This window comes from Clinocottus analis, unplaced genomic scaffold, assembly GCF_023055335.1.
Source record: "Clinocottus analis isolate CAN_PGR_092001 unplaced genomic scaffold, fCliAna1.0.p SCAF_3, whole genome shotgun sequence".
Lineage (NCBI taxonomy): Eukaryota > Metazoa > Chordata > Actinopteri > Perciformes > Cottidae > Clinocottus > Clinocottus analis.
Genome location: NW_027176042.1, coordinates 8,657,171 through 8,672,504, shown reverse-complemented (window position 1 = coordinate 8,672,504; position 15,334 = coordinate 8,657,171). Strand labels below are relative to the sequence as shown.

General features: G+C 41.4%; 2 protein-coding genes across 2 annotated transcripts; both read right to left on the bottom strand.

Moving 5' to 3' along the window:
* Window positions 1–905: 905 nt before the first annotated feature.
* Window positions 906–6,510, bottom strand: arl8bb (ADP-ribosylation factor-like 8Bb). The gene is made up of 7 exons (XM_068595134.1): window positions 6,309–6,510; window positions 4,708–4,788; window positions 4,436–4,509; window positions 4,101–4,194; window positions 3,624–3,691; window positions 2,902–2,972; window positions 906–2,781 (listed from the first exon to the last, which is right to left on the bottom strand). Exons 1-7 carry the CDS (start codon window positions 6,429–6,431, stop codon window positions 2,732–2,734), a joined length of 561 nt encoding a protein of 186 aa, XP_068451235.1. The 5' UTR covers window positions 6,432–6,510; the 3' UTR covers window positions 906–2,731.
* A 1,154-nt stretch (window positions 6,511–7,664) lies between these two features.
* LOC137796424 (N-acylethanolamine-hydrolyzing acid amidase-like) lies at window positions 7,665–13,481 on the bottom strand. Its single transcript, XM_068594353.1, has 11 exons — window positions 13,290–13,481; window positions 11,414–11,575; window positions 11,147–11,270; window positions 10,874–10,964; window positions 10,679–10,764; window positions 10,148–10,320; window positions 9,974–10,036; window positions 9,824–9,890; window positions 9,675–9,703; window positions 9,239–9,308; window positions 7,665–9,085 (listed from the first exon to the last, which is right to left on the bottom strand). The coding sequence occupies exons 1-11, from the start codon at window positions 13,460–13,462 to the stop codon at window positions 9,068–9,070; spliced, it is 1,056 nt and encodes a 351-aa protein (XP_068450454.1). The 5' UTR covers window positions 13,463–13,481; the 3' UTR covers window positions 7,665–9,067.
* Window positions 13,482–15,334: the final 1,853 nt, after the last annotated feature.

The following is a 15,334-nucleotide window of genomic DNA, read 5'->3' as shown; positions in this document are numbered from 1 at the left end:
CCGGCGGTCGTTGGAAATGTAAACCACACACATACGAATATGAAGTTCCAACGTGGACACACACACACACACACACACACACACAGTCGTCTCAACTGATCCATGGAATTCATCAGATAACACCTAGATCTGTCCACAGGTCCCAACCACTGCCCTGACAATAAACGGCAGCAGCTGTTCATTTTTATTTTTTTTAAAAACCGCGTTTAAGAAATAAGATTAATTAAGGTGTTCTTGCTTTAACAGCACAGGCCTCGTCTCTCCGGCGGCTCGGTGCAAGCTCCAGCTGTGAGAACATGGCTTGCTTTATTGCCCCCTAGTCTGGGACACACTCCCCACACCCCGTCTTAACATTCTGCTTAGCGCAGTGTTAGATTTCTATGCATAATAGAATTTTTTTTCTGCCAAGAAACACTGAGGAGGTGTTAATCATCCATTATGGGATCTGTTGGTAACAATAGCTGCTTAATGGATATTACAGAACCACCATCCATAAAAAAAAAGGAGCACTTGCATTAGAAAATAAATCGAGGGAACTGTGGATAAAGTCAGGCTGCCAGGTAAGCACCTTTTCTTCCAAGACTTTGTGGCTGTGAATTTTCAAGGCAAGAATCGGTGAGAAAACTGAGCTGAGCTAAAACTGAGCTGGAATCGCTCATTGTTGCTCTAAAGTCCTCACATTCACCAAACCTCTGCCGGACAATAACCACTTTAATACAAAAAAAATAAAATAGAAAAAAAAGCAGGTTTGTGATGCACCAAAAGAGAACTTCAAGTTAAATTGTGAGTTTTCGGTCTGTAGAGACTTTAAAGCGTCTTTCCTTTACCATTATCCTTCCAAAGGCCTCTGCTTCCATCTAGTGGTGACTATCTACATTGACCACTGAATGCCACACTTGAAAACCTTAAAAATAAAAACAAATTTTATTAGCAATCACAAGTGGAAAGAAGAAGAAAAAAAGCATGACATCTACAGGAGAATTTGTTGGAATAAAAATGCTAAATCTTATTTACAAAGTCTGCAATTGAGTGTGAATAAATTCAGCACATGCACATACAAATTGCAAATAGGCTATATTATATTATTAGGCTATATTATAATATTACACAGGTAACAAAAGCTTTCCCACCACTTTACCCACACAGTCACCCAAATTTTATAGCTCCTCACTGTCGCTGGGGTCGACATTTAGGATTAATACAATCACCGACAGACGCGGAAAATTGTGTGCGAGATGATTTGGAGAAACGAATAATTACAATGAAATGCAGAAGCCATGTCAGTCTATGTAGAGCAATATATCAGTTATCAGCAACAATAACCATGCTTCAATTGATCAAGACCAAGCATAGGGCAGATAAATATACAGCGATACTGTGAAGAATAAGTCTGGCAGCTGAAAGGAAATGACATGGCAGATAGATAAATGGCCTCTTGAGGAGACTGCGTCGTCCTCGGGCTGCCGAGGCTTCTACATAAAGACATTAGGATTCAGGCAAAGGGCGTGGCAAGTGACAAGGCATTTATGACATTGAGCGTCCGACTCTTTGAACAAATGGATTCTCTTTTGTTCTTCGTAAGCTCAGTCATCATGACCAACACTGGCTTTCTGTTATCCAGCCCGAACAAAACAGGTGTTATCAAAACCGATACTTTTGGGGTACACCCACTTTGTTCGGATCGTTTTCTCAAAAGTACGCCGACAACCTGAGAACTGCAAGAAAGCGTTTCGAGCTACATAAAAGTGTCGCAGGCTGCAGGTGAAGCGGCATTCGAGTAACACATCAACTGACAAAACAAATGTAACATTTTTTCCTCACGTCACCTCGTATCGTTCATTACGTCATCGTTTCCGTTGTGAGTGCAATACCGTCTCCCCCCCCCCAGGCATTGTAATGCGTTTGAGAGATTACAAAATATAAAATTAGATTGCTGAATGGAGGTTTGTTGATTGAGATCTGGGGATTTATGCTGCATATGAACTATGTGTTCATTGATAGTGGGTTCAAAGTGGTATTGGGCAATAAACGTCTGATTGGAACGCTCCCTTAGTCGAAGGCACTTTAAGCTCACAGTCTTACCTTCAATTCATCTTTACGCTATGTGTAAACTTTGACTTAAGTCACTTAATAAAATGGATACTTCCACACGCCAGCAACATTTTAAAAAGGCTACATTGCAAAGATCTTAACAGGAATTTACGATATAAGCAGAAGCTACCATCGTCATTTAGCAAATAACCGTTTAAGAATAAGAGAAAGAAAAAATTAAAATACTACAATTGGAACCTCGTCACGTGAACACCAAATGTTGAGGAGCAACAGAACGGATGTCTACATGTAGGATTCGTAGGAGGTCCGTCCCAGTGTAGCTGGGGGGCGGCACACTGGAACATCGTAAGATTTTGGTGTCGGACAGAACAGAAACCATTTTTTAAAAAGAAAAGTCAGACACAGATCATGTTCCTTATGACCCGGTAAGGCATGATGGGTATGGACGAGCCGCCATCAACAAAGTACTAAAACAACTCCTCAAGACTCCGGATAGTTGGGTTTGGTGGTAGTGCTGTACAAGGGGCTACACCTTTATAGTAGTTTACTGGGTGGTGATGGTGCTGACGGTAGTGAGCAGATAGCTGGAATACTTCACAGAGGCAGTGGAAGGGATGGCTGTCGCGGTAACAAGACCATTAGCGGACTGAAGGCCAGAGCTGCGACTGAGGTGTCATTTTCAGCTTCTCCGGGACTTCGAATGCTGGATGAGCCACTGCAGCGTGATATCTGCAGGGAGGGATAGAACGCCATTTTTTATTTTGTGAGCTCAGCAGGCACACATATTACGAAACATTTGTATATGTGCAGTTGAAATCACGTTGAAGCATTGAAGGATCTAATCCTTGCCTATATTGTCTTTCTCTTTGCAGGAGACGGAATAGCAGCAGATCTCTCGGTCCTGAATGCCAGATAGATTCCTGGAAAAGGAAAACATGAAATCACTAAGAACACAGTGGGGTGATAACGGATGTTAGCATGGTAGAAGCTTAGAGGACCTTTGAACTCTTTTTCGTAATGTTCACTGGTACATACAGTGAAACACTTGCATTGTAGGCTGTGTTGAAGGAGAGCAACTTTGCAATGCTAGCAAGCTGAAGTTGGGTGAAATACAATATACAGCACTAAAGACAGCATTAGCATTGGATTGGGTTCATTTTAGCCTGTACTGATCCAATAAATGACCCAAAGTTGATCCTGAGGACCCAAAAATTACAGCATGTGTGTGCCCAGTTGTGTTTTAAGTAGCGCCAAGTTGAAGCTGTTCCTCCAACATGGTCGACGGTTCCCCTTCACTGTATGGCCAGAAATCTGCGATCTCTTTCCGAAGCTACGGGCATTAATATGCTGCTTCAAACAATCTCCTTTCTTCTTGGAAGGCTCTTCATAATAAGATTTATTTAAGTATTTTAGATTTGCCACAGCTAATTTTGGTTACGCGGTGTAAAACCTAATGTATAGGAAATACTGATTGCTTGAGTATCACCGCAGGAATACGCCTGACACGGATTTATCAATGGAGTTTGTGGAGGGTTCTCAATGTAAAAATACTGTCGTCTTGAGCGCCTCACATTTTTTCAATGAGCTGCTTCTCATCCAGTGCGTTGGGTAGGTCTCGTTTGTTGCCCAGTACGAGAACCTGAAGTGGAATGGAGGAGAAATGAGAGAAAAGGCTGATCAATAACCAGCACAGTAATGTGTCACCATTAGCCCACAGTGTGATCAGACACTTTAAAGGATTTCTCTCAACCATGTGCGTCACCCAATACAGAGTCCTTAGTTGGGGAAAAAGAAAAGTCACAGGAACCATTAATTTAGGTAATCAAACTCTGTCTAATCAATTAGCCCCTCAGCTTAGATACTGAATACTCATTAAAAAAAAATTAATCTTGGCTCGGGCTCAAATTACCACTTGGTGTTCCATCAAGCCTGCGTCACTGCCACCCATCAGTTACCAATTAAGAGTTTAATCCTCGCTTGTGATCAGCCTCACTAGAACTTTTCATAAATCACGAGTTTTGGGCTGAAGACCACAAGCGTCCTCTTACGGGAATTCCTTGGAGCTGTGGTTTGTCTAAAAGGTTGTGCAGTTCATTCTTGGAAGCTTCTATCTTCTCTCGGTCTGCTGCATCCACCATGTAACTGCAAAGGGGAGGACATTAATATATAAATAGGAATACTTAGTTTAGTACCACTAAAATATCTGTTTCACTAAATCAAAAATCGAATGTTTAGCCTCTTACAACATGAATTGTGTGATGACACAATTATATGAAAACATAGCAAGCCGTGTGTGCGCGGGCGGGGTTCGCTCAGGTTTCGGTTTAGGCAGTGTAGGGTCCCAAAGCCCACCTGCCGTACGTGGCGGTGTTCACAAACTCACACAATAGCATTGACTCCTCGACAGTAGCGCTCCCACATGCTTCTGAAGCGTGGCTGTCCCCCGATGTCCCATATCTGAGGAGAGAAAACTCAGAATAAAAACCACAGTCTTAAGGGAGACAAAAGGCCCCTGTAATACTTTTTCCTCCTTTATGAACCAATTATTGCACAACTACCGCTCCACAGTGCAGAGCACACAGCTGTAGGTTGGCACCGGGCCAGTTTAAAATAGAAACAGTGAAAGCATCCAGCTTGGCTTTCACATTAACCTACCTTTATCGTCACATTGCCTTTAGTGACCTTCCGCATGTTGAACCCGACTGTGGGAATCATATCTTCACTGAACTGGCCCGACTGCGCGAGACAAAAAAAAGGCAGCATGTTAAGGATTACTGCGACTAGCAACTCAAAAATTTGACAAATATTCACATGCATCTAATTGGTTGACTTTCCCCCGCATCTTGGTGCCGTTTCATGTCTACCATTTGTGTACCGACAGTCAGTACAAAGCCAGTGTCTCTACATCAGCGTCACCAAATAAATAAAAGAAATACTTGTCCATGTGTATTTAGGTTTGTGTTCAGAAGTCACAAGAAGAAGCTTAGCAAAGTGAATTATTTTGATAGTAAAAATAATAGAAAAAAACACTTAACTACAATGGTCCTTTTTAGCCACTTGTTGTCCTTTTTACTGCATGAATCATTGTGAAGATGATGGTGTCTACGCATGGGCATGCTTTAGCTTCCAACAGAGCTTCCAGCCAGCGCTTTGTAACTTAACATTCCACAGGCTTAACGCGCCGTACACGGCATGTATCCTAAAAGTGGGTTCACTTTACTCGGCTGCTCCTACGGTTTTGATGAGAAGCATGTTTGAAAGAAATTCAAATATGCCAGATGACTTTAATAACTTTGGTTCTATGGCTCATACACAGCAACGTGAAGGAGGTGAAAGTTTGGTTCCAACCTAAATTCAGCAGAAATCAACAGATTCTGAAACAAAGTGTAGTCTTGAGATGAAACCAGGAGAGGGGAGCCTACAGTACCGTGGCCCACGATAACAGTTTGGTGTCTCGAGACAGGGATGTCGTATGTGTACAGATTTCAAAGCCCTCCGAGGCAAATTTGTGATTTTGGGCTATACAAAATAAACTGAATTTAATTATCACCTAGAAACACAGACGTAAACAGTGGAGGTCAGAAGCTAACCCTTTACCTCCACACCCGCTAAACAAGCTAGATGTGGAAAGAAAGTGGTCAAAAAAAAGAAGTACATAAAAAAAAAGTTTAACATTAACAATGCTTGCTGTATGTAAACTTAACAACAGAGGAGGGGATGAAGTATAAACACGACCCGAGGACATTAATTAATTTGGTTATACAACATTATATCACTCGCAAATCTATCCATACATCTAGTCAAGTCATATTCATAATCCATTTATAAAAGTATAAATATCTGGCAGCTGTCACGGCTCCAGGTCTCGTTCGCCTCCATTTACGCTCGCGAGATGACAAACGTGACGGCGTGTTTACAACGTTAGCTGGTGGCCCCGTGCTGTCGTCTCGTCGATGTTGACACAGCAGCCCCAGCAGCAGCAGCAGCAGCTATTGCAAAGCACTGACAACACCGTTCACATGACCGGTTTCACAAGTAAACGCACAGTCATACCTCCGTCCCTGCGGCTCGCCACACGGCTACTGGGCGAGTCTGTGACCAGAGCTTCAGCCACACAGTGAAGCCCCCAGAAGGGGAACATTAGCACGAGCGGTGCAGCGAATATATTTAATTTGCAACCTGCTTTAAAGAAAGCTTCCCCCCTGGTCGCAACGTTAGCCCGGGCCCGCACTGACAGTGCTCGTTTCGCCACTCACCGCAATCACATTGACGAATGTGGTTTTCCCGGAGTACTGAAGTCCCACCAGCGTGAGCTCCATCTCCTCTTTCCAGAAGACAGACCTGAACCAGTCCAGCAGCCTGTTTATGAGGGCCAGCATCTTGGGTCGACGAGGTGGTCGCGCTGTGGGCGTCTGGACGTGAAGTGGCCGGCGAGCAGCAGTCTACACAGACAGGAAGTAGCGAGCTGCTTTGTCATATCATGTGATCCGCTGGCAAGCGTTGCTGGTCCCGCGCGCGGATGAAGGCGCCGCGTGCCTGCTGAGAAGTCCGTGCGCCTCACGGGAGCGCGCGCGTAATGAAAGAGGAATTTGAGTGACATTCAGTCCCTTTTTACTGCTGAGACGACGAATTTCAACACAGAAACTGGTCAAATATTAAAGGAAACGACACATTGGCCTATATAGTCCATCTAGAACAAGTGAATACTTTTTAATTGATTGAGCAGGATTTCAAATCTATTAGACGATAGATTCAAAGGTGGGCGTTGGCCACACCCACCGCTGCTTTGTGATTGTATATATACCACAAACACACTCCGTTACAAGTAAAAGACCTGCATTGGAAACTTAAGTCAAAGTGCTTAATACAGGTAACACTCGTATAGCATTGCCTTTTAAAAAAGTATTACTTTTTAAATTTAAATCTAAAAATAGGGTTTTACTGTGAGTGGCGACCAAATTTCAACGTGGCAGATAAAGTATTTAGTTCTAAGTCCAACCCCTCTGTTACCTGTCAATTCCAGCCATGTACCAAATACCAAGTACCACAGAATAGAGAAAGAAATAGCAAATACCCAAATGACAAAGAATCATTCAGAATATAATCTTTCACTCATAATCTATGTCCCCCCTCCTATCCTATATCTTTGAACCCCACACGAATAGAAGTAAAAGACTAGAACATTGCAATAAATGTTGATGTACCACTGTAAGACTGTGCAATATATATACACCAACATTATAGTGTGTGTGTGTGTGTGTGTGTGTATATATATATATATATATATATATATATATATATATATATATATATATATATATATATATATATATATGTGTGTGTGTGTGTGTGTGTGTGTGTGTATGTGTGTAATATATACATGTATGTATATATCTGTATCTAGTAAGAAAAAATAAAGACTCTTCATTATATATATATATATATATATATATATATATATATATATATATATATATATATATATATATATATATATATATCAATTTTATTTATATTTTATAAGTTTGGGAATTACTGCCTGATGCCCAATTTAGATACTATAAAATAAAATGCAGTAAAAAGTCCAAAAGAATCTCTGCAACACAATCATTTACTTTTGTTTATTTTAATAAACAACTACTCCAAATGGAAAAAAGTCTGGAAAGGGAATATTACTCTTTGAGCTGACAACCACAAAACCTCATAAATGCAACATGACGAGTCACAGGTCAAATAAAAAGAGGAAACCACGGCTCTACCTGACCAAACGTTTCTCTTACTGGAACACTCAACTTCTGTGGCGGCTCTTATTATTTATTCCATGTCTTGAATAAATTAGAACGTTTAATAATGACGTTAAAGTCTGCATTCACTGGCTGCCGGGAGGTCACAGAGAGCGACGCATAATTAGTAATGTGTTTATTGTTATCACCTGTTGTGAAATGTGTAGCTGATAAATGTGTGTAATATTGTGTCATGCATGGAGTGAAACTGTAACAATGCAGCATACACATTTAGCATTCAAAATGACGACACTTACTTTCAACACCAATACCTTTCATTCATAACACATCTATTAGTTTTGGAAGTTTTCATATTTCCAGAAACAATATCAAAATGTTGTTTGGAAATTATTCTCTGTAGGTGTGATATATTTGAAACATTGTGTGTATATGTGATTTTAGACAGCAGCGCAATGTCACTTTCATTTCGACTTTCCAATCGAGTATGCTAACTATTCATTGGTGTAACTTACTTACACTTACTTAAAAAAAAAAAATAACATTTTTTTTTTTTTTTAACAATCAACACTTGAAATGATGTAGGCACTTGCAAATGACACGGTAGTACAAAATGTAAACCATACTTTGGTGTTTCATTTTTACCTCTTGACTTAAATTTCATTAAACATGTTTTTGTCTTTTTACAAAATGTACCAAAACACTTCGGTTAATTAAGCTAGCTAAGTTTACTCATGAGATTAATTTGGCCCATAGTCCAGTCAAGTGAAGCAGTAAAACACCTGTCCATTACAAATTGGTGCCAGATAAACAAAGATGAAAATGTGAATCACAATAGAAGAAAAAAACAATCAGTCTACTCCAATAAGCTTCCCAGAGTTTCCTGAGAGAACTGAAAAGGCACAATTACTTGTCGGCCTCTCGTGGCGTACCAGAAGGGCTTTTCCATCCTTGTTTACTCCAACTTGTGCTGTCTTTTTAGGTTCACTTAGACCTTTTGTGTGACTTCAACAATTCAGCAAACTCAAGATGGTAGCAATCAAGTACAATTTTGATTTAAGCTTAACATATGAATTCCAGTGTTATAAGGCAACAAAAAAATGATCCACGCAATTTTTATTAGTGGCAGAAAAGCACTGTCACCTCACAATGTTTTAGTCCAATTCCCTTCTAATCGTTGACTATTCAAGCTCCACGTGGTCTGGAATCGACTTGTAACCACGCAAGGAAACTCTGCGGCAAAGATCTGTGCGGCGTCGACGGCTCGAGGCCCGTCAGTTTGGTTGGCAGCCCTTGATAGAGAGACAGAGAGAGAGAGAGAGAGAGAGAGAGAGAGAGAAAGAGAGAGAGAAAGAGAGAGAGAGAGAGAGATAACTATATGCATCATTTTATGTTACGCAAACAAAAAGATGCATTTAGGATTTAGTCGTAAAAGATACAATTACCTGTGGTCTAATAAGTGAGTTGTACTTGTCGGGGGCTGCTGCACTCATTATTGTTGTGTAAACCGTAATTCTGGGGATTATCAACATAGAAGACAATAGATACCGTCACATGTCATGCAATGTGCAATCAAGGATTACAACAACCTGTGGAAAGGTTCCTTGAAAATAATACTATAATAAAAATAAGCAAATAATAATCATGAATGTGCCCAAAATATATAAACGCTTCAATATTTTCACAGGAACTCGGTTATTGCTGTTCCATATGGTACTTGCAATGTCCTGAAGCCTGGTGTCAAACAAAGGCCTATTGACATTATCGCTGAGGAAAAGAAACTGGTATGCACACAGCTCACCCATCTCAGCGACAAGAACAGTCATGTGATTCCTTGAAACAAATAATGTGAGGCATTATGACAGATAAAGAGCTCCTTACCCATTGCACACTGGATACAGCGACAGAACCTGTGAGGCAGGAAAGACAAGATTAGAAATTCAGACTTTCAAAATGTGCTGTACGCAATATCCCTCAGTCGCTATCATGTGTGCTTTCTTTAAAGTATTGATTTATTGGTCCAAACTTGCCTGATAGAGGGTCTCCATGTTGATGTTTTCTTGGCCAGTAGCATTAAGTGCTTTGTTGGCTGCGTCTCTTCAAGATAAAAGCATGACATGAGCATAATACCAGCAAAGGCAATCATAACGTGGCAGTACTCGTCGTGTGAGATGACTCACCTGCGGTGATCTCTGGCCGGCGGCGGGAGCCAGTGATCAAAGTTGGTCTCCACTCTGTACCACCTGAAACGGGAAGGCACATGTTTTTATGTTCCGGTGCGGTTCTGCAGTTCTGCAGTTTTCTCAACACACTTTGAGACAACAGATTATCCCCAGATCTTTTGTTTTGCCTACGCTCCATTCACGGGTTCCAGTGGCCAGATATCGGCGGGGCCCATTCGGTCTCTGGTGATGACGACTCCTTCCCCTGCTCGCACCCCACCCACAATGTAATACACCCCGGTGATGATGGGAATCTTGGCCAGGCGCATCACGGCGTCCTGAAAGTCCTCTGCTTCCGCCAGTGTCTGCAAAGGTTACACACAAATAGACAGTGTCCAAAATCTTTCATTACTCCCAACACACTATACAAACACTATACACTGCGGTTGTCAACGTGGGGGCAATAGATGTATTTCCCTAGAATAATAAATACAAAGTACCTTGTGGCCATCGTTGTTTACTATGTTCCTCAATGCATTGTGGGATACTTTAAGTCCACTCTATAGGGTGTAATGATTCTCACAATAAATTTGCACAACACAATGTGGAACTCACTATATAATCGTGAGTAGTGAGTGATTTCAGACATGTTCATAGTCAAAGTTTCAGTTTCTCGTAAAGTGAACTTCCTCATTCTTACTTCCCCAAGGTAACTGTACTCACCTCCCTCACCAGCCAGCTGACGGGGGATCTCCGAAGGATGAGCGCGGACACCACGTTCTTCCACCAGTTCCACCAGTGTTCACTGCCTGATGTCCACAAACACACAGACACACACAGACAAAATGGAATAATACAATCTGAACATTGCAAACATTTATGGACAAACCTGACTGCTGATAAGAAGCGTGCTCTCACCTCGCTGGTCACCAGACACCGTAAACTTGTTTGGACTCTGTCCCGTCCACAGGCCAATGTATCCAGCAAAAGAAGTTCCAGTGTATGCCACCTGATTGGGCGTTTCAAATAAACCACATACAGAATTGTATCACCACATCACTACACAATGACTTTCATTTTGCACGTGCTAAATTGTACTGCCCAATTGGGATTTCTGGTTCATATATTTTTAAGTTTTAATCTAACTTTAGGAGGTTAGTAGCTTTTAAGTGCTGTGTGTACACACTGTACCTTTCCATTCTTGAGGAATATTACGTTCATAGTCAGATTCCTCAGAACCGAGTGTGGATAATCAAGGTTCCTGCCATGGTACACGTTCCCCTTCTTGTCCTGAGCGACGATGCTCGTGCAAAATCTGTGAACGCACAAAGTGTGTTCGCATGCATGAGAAGGCGTTCACGTTTGAATCCAGCATAATTGTTGAGAGGCATTGTCAGCCTGCGCATTCTGCACATGCTTCTATTATAACGGTGTAATCCGGTTTGAATGGATACGTACGCAGATATTTCATAGGCAAAGTTGAGAATCATGACATCCGCAGCGCTTCCAAGGTGTGAGCCCAGACCACGGATCTCCCCCGCATATGGCTGAGGGATGTACTTTTCAAGGTCCTTCACGAGCGGTGTCACTGCCTGATGGAGCCATTTTGGAACAGAAGTGCTGACGACAACAAAAAAAGAACAAATATGTCTGTGTCCACACTGGAAGATACATACAATAAAACAGTGCAGAAGTTGATCCACTGCTGAGAAGAAAGAATGCAGTTGGCATGTTAGCTTTTTACCAGAATTATTTTATGAACTATTTGATTATTACAATTTACCTTCGTCTTGGTTTAACAACCACTGATAATGTAATAGAAAATGTAACTTTACTGCTACTAGCTGTGGACTAAAAAGCAGATTATGGCCATTGGAAGTAAAACTTTAAAAAGCCCGGGGATATCTTCTGATTTAAACTTTTCTGAAAAAATACACATTTATTAAAATGATATTCTCTGATATTAAAGCGGCAAATATTCAAGAAAACATTCACAAATGTGTGAGATTAGTAATCGTAATTGTTTATTGCCAATGAGAATAACAATAAACAAAAAACAGTGCCGTAACATGAGAACGTGAGGCTCAACGGCTGGCATGCCCGTCTTCCCATCAGAGGTTCGGTGGTTCGAATCCCCGGCTTCGCTGGTCCATGTCCTTGTGTCCTTGAGCAAGACACTTAACCCCTAATTGTTCCCTGTTGCTGTAAAGGGAATTTTCCATATTCTATGTGTATCACATCAGAGACCGATGGCACAGCACTGTGAATTACAACTTTTTTTTTCATCCAAAAGATGCTTCGCACTGGTTCGGAGGTACTTGTCTGAAAACACATTTCCCACGGGGTACAGAACTGGAAAAAGGTTGAGAACCACTGGAGTAGAGAACAGAGAGTTGTTGTGGTGGGTGATTGAGCGGTATGGGCCCCTGTTGAGCTGGAGGAAGCGTACCTGGTGGACTGGAGCTGGTGGATGGGGTCAGGACTGTCCCATTGTCTTTCAAAGCGACCGTAGACCTCTTGGTCACTTGCTGAGAGCTGCTGTTGCAGTTTCTCGTCGTTTTTCTCGCAGTTGCTCGTCGTCGCTTAGGGTCTCTCACCGCCTTGCTAAATCTGTTTTTTGACTTACACAAGTCCTTGTCCCCACTCCTAAACGCCTGTTCCTCCATCAACTTTAGCTGACTGAGTTTAGCTGAACATGATGGCACACAGCTGCCTTTGAAGCTAATTTCACAAGGTGGCCAAACAGTGGAATTATAATTGCCAGGTCCAACATGTGATGGGGCCCAAAAAGACATCTTCCCATAAACTTTGGGACGTTTGTTCGGATCCTTTTTTTTACAAAGGAGAATCAACTTCCCAGTGTTAACACGGGTATAACCCTTATATAAATCACTAGATCCTAAACAGTTGTATAATGCGACCTTACCATAATAAAACTGTAGCAACAACGATTCAGATGGTTGGCATTACAACAACTCCACCATTTTTATCTTGAATATATATATATATATATATATATATATATATATATATATATATATATATATATATATATATATATATATATATAATGTTATACATTGTGTGTTTGTTTGTTTGTTTACCTAGCCCTAACGAGTTGTCTAATAACTACGAACATTTATAATTACTGGTGAGCTAATTTTCAAAAGGCTACTTCTGAAATGCTTACACAACGTTGACGTTATACATTGCACAGAGCACAGAGCAGGCGTATGCACAGAGTTACTCGTCACAAAGTTTCTGCAACACATGATCAACGTCTAGCTGCATGGTCATGAGTAACCCAATTTATGGAGATAACTGAAAAACTTACTCGATGAACTCTGCGGCGGCTTTCCTCAGGTAGTCCACGTCAAAAACTTTCACCAGAGGATCCCATCGCACCTCTGGATCTTCGTCCAGACTGATATTCACTGTGGGGGGGACGAACTGCGACCGGCACGAGACCGCGAGCCCGAGTAGGAGCACCACAGCCTGCATCAACATCGCGACTGGTCCGCTCCGTCGGAGTCAGGCTGGGTCACTGCCGCCGGAGACGTGCCCGAGCTGTGCGGCACAAGACTGAGACTTCCGATCGGAGCTTTTCAAAGTAAGAGCAGGGTCAATGTACGGGTCATAAAAAAACGAGCGACAGCAAACAAATGTGTTTTGGCTTTAATGATTATTTTAAAAAAAAATACTACAACTGCGAAAAAAATCAACAGTCTGTCCTCAAAGTATCAAGGTTAGTCTACTGTTAATGGAGAATATTATCGCATCTTTGTTAGTGCGGTAATGCTGGTCGAGGGAAAGCAAACTCGTGTGAATGTTTACGAGATACTTTTTTTCGTATTTTGTTCACAATTTTACGACATAAGTCACGATATTCTCATGATTATGCGATGATTAAGTCGAAATCATGAGATGTAAAGTCATAATCATGAGATAATAAAGTTTAAATTATAAGATAATAAAGTCGAAATTATGAGAGCAAGTATATGTGCTTCAGTCGCGTTGTTCCTTCCCGTTAACAGCGCTGTCTTCACACGTCACTCTCCTCTCGCCTAATGCAGTGTGTTGAGACGTAATACACGTGTTGTAATGGGGCACGTCGTGCACTCTGTCCTTTAGACATGCGCTTTGCGGTGGAAATGTGTGTTAGCAAAATACAATTTAGAGAATGAAAAGCAACAGTGAGTGTTAATCATATTGTCGCGACCCTTGGTCCGGAAAGCTACGAGACGTTATCTTGCTCGTGGTTTTGTTAGCGTGTATCGATATTGAAAGCCTGGTGCAGCCTCCAGAAGAATTCAGCTCGACAACTTCTCTCTTTTCCGTAATTTATTTTCTCAATCACAGGTAAAGTAGCAAGCACTGCACTTGCAAAAGCAATGAGTTGAACAACCAACTTTCAGGTAGGCAAAAAAAACAACTGCCCCACAAACGGAAGTGGGGCCTTTTCATACACAGTTTATCGTCACAGGTTCGTCTCCCCTCGTCCTAACATCTGATCATCTTTTCTCACAGAAAGAGACGTACAACGTCCAGCCTGCTTCTCTCTAATGTCAATATACTGATAAACAGGTGTGGGTGTTGAGAAGTGTAAGTGTGTGACTACAGCTCCCTTGAAAACCAGACATTTCTACACACAACTACATCTGCATAGCTGTGTTGTACTGACCTCACTAACATATTCTGAACTTCACTAGACATGAATATGAAAAGCATCTACAGGAATTTTAGATTTATATTATCAGTTTATTCGGGGACAGTACACATGCTGAAGTGGGCCGCAGCCTCCGCCATCAACAGTCAACACGTTAAAAGTTATCTTTAGGTCCTCAAACTCTGCTCCTGGTCCGAGACCAACTCTCAACAGCATCACGTCCCACCGCGATGGTTCCGCCATATTCGCAGACGCCCTCATGTCCCGCCCACCTCCCGAGGTACCTCGGATGATTGACAGGTTTCACACCTGTCTTGAGATCTTCACTGACCTCCTGAACTCAGTATTTGCAATAACCAATCTTAACTAGAACTTATTCCTGCAAACACAATAACACTTATAACATAACAGGTTAACATTGCACGTCACTCAGTGTGTTACAATATTTAAGGTTCCAGCTCATTGGCTAAGTGACTGTCTATTATTAACCTGTTATGTCGTAATACTGCATTAAAATAAACAATATGACTGAAATATTTGGTTACACAATAGTTTAAATTTGACAGTAGCCTAATGTATTTGAAAGTGGCTCAAATAAAATATAAAACAAAAATGACACACTTTGTGCTTTTGCCATTATCATCCTTGCCAAATGATTGTGATACAACTGAATATTGTAGTTCTACTGTTTTCATCTATAAGCGTGTTTGGTA

What these genes read in the sequence shown, in the direction of transcription:
- arl8bb (XM_068595134.1), bottom strand. Translation starts at nt 6,431, where the DNA reads ATGCTGGCCCTCATAAACAGGCTGCTGGACTGGTTCAGGTCTGTCTTC. An exon ending in CATTCGTCAATGTGATTGCG is followed by an intron (nt 4,789 to 6,308) that starts GTGAGTGGCGAA and finishes TGTCTCGCGCAG; the next exon opens with TCGGGCCAGTTCAGTGAAGA. An exon ending in CGAGGAGTCAATGCTATTGT is followed by an intron (nt 4,195 to 4,435) that starts GTGAGTTTGTGA and finishes TCCCCTTTGCAG; the next exon opens with TTACATGGTGGATGCAGCAG.
- LOC137796424 (XM_068594353.1), bottom strand. Translation starts at nt 13,462, where the DNA reads ATGTTGATGCAGGCTGTGGTGCTCCTACTCGGGCTCGCGGTCTCGTGC. An exon ending in GCCGCCGCAGAGTTCATCGA is followed by an intron (nt 11,576 to 13,289) that starts GTAAGTTTTTCA and finishes TGTTGTCGTCAG; the next exon opens with CACTTCTGTTCCAAAATGGC. An exon ending in CCGGCCAGAGATCACCGCAG is followed by an intron (nt 9,891 to 9,973) that starts GTGAGTCATCTC and finishes TTTATCTTGAAG; the next exon opens with AGACGCAGCCAACAAAGCAC.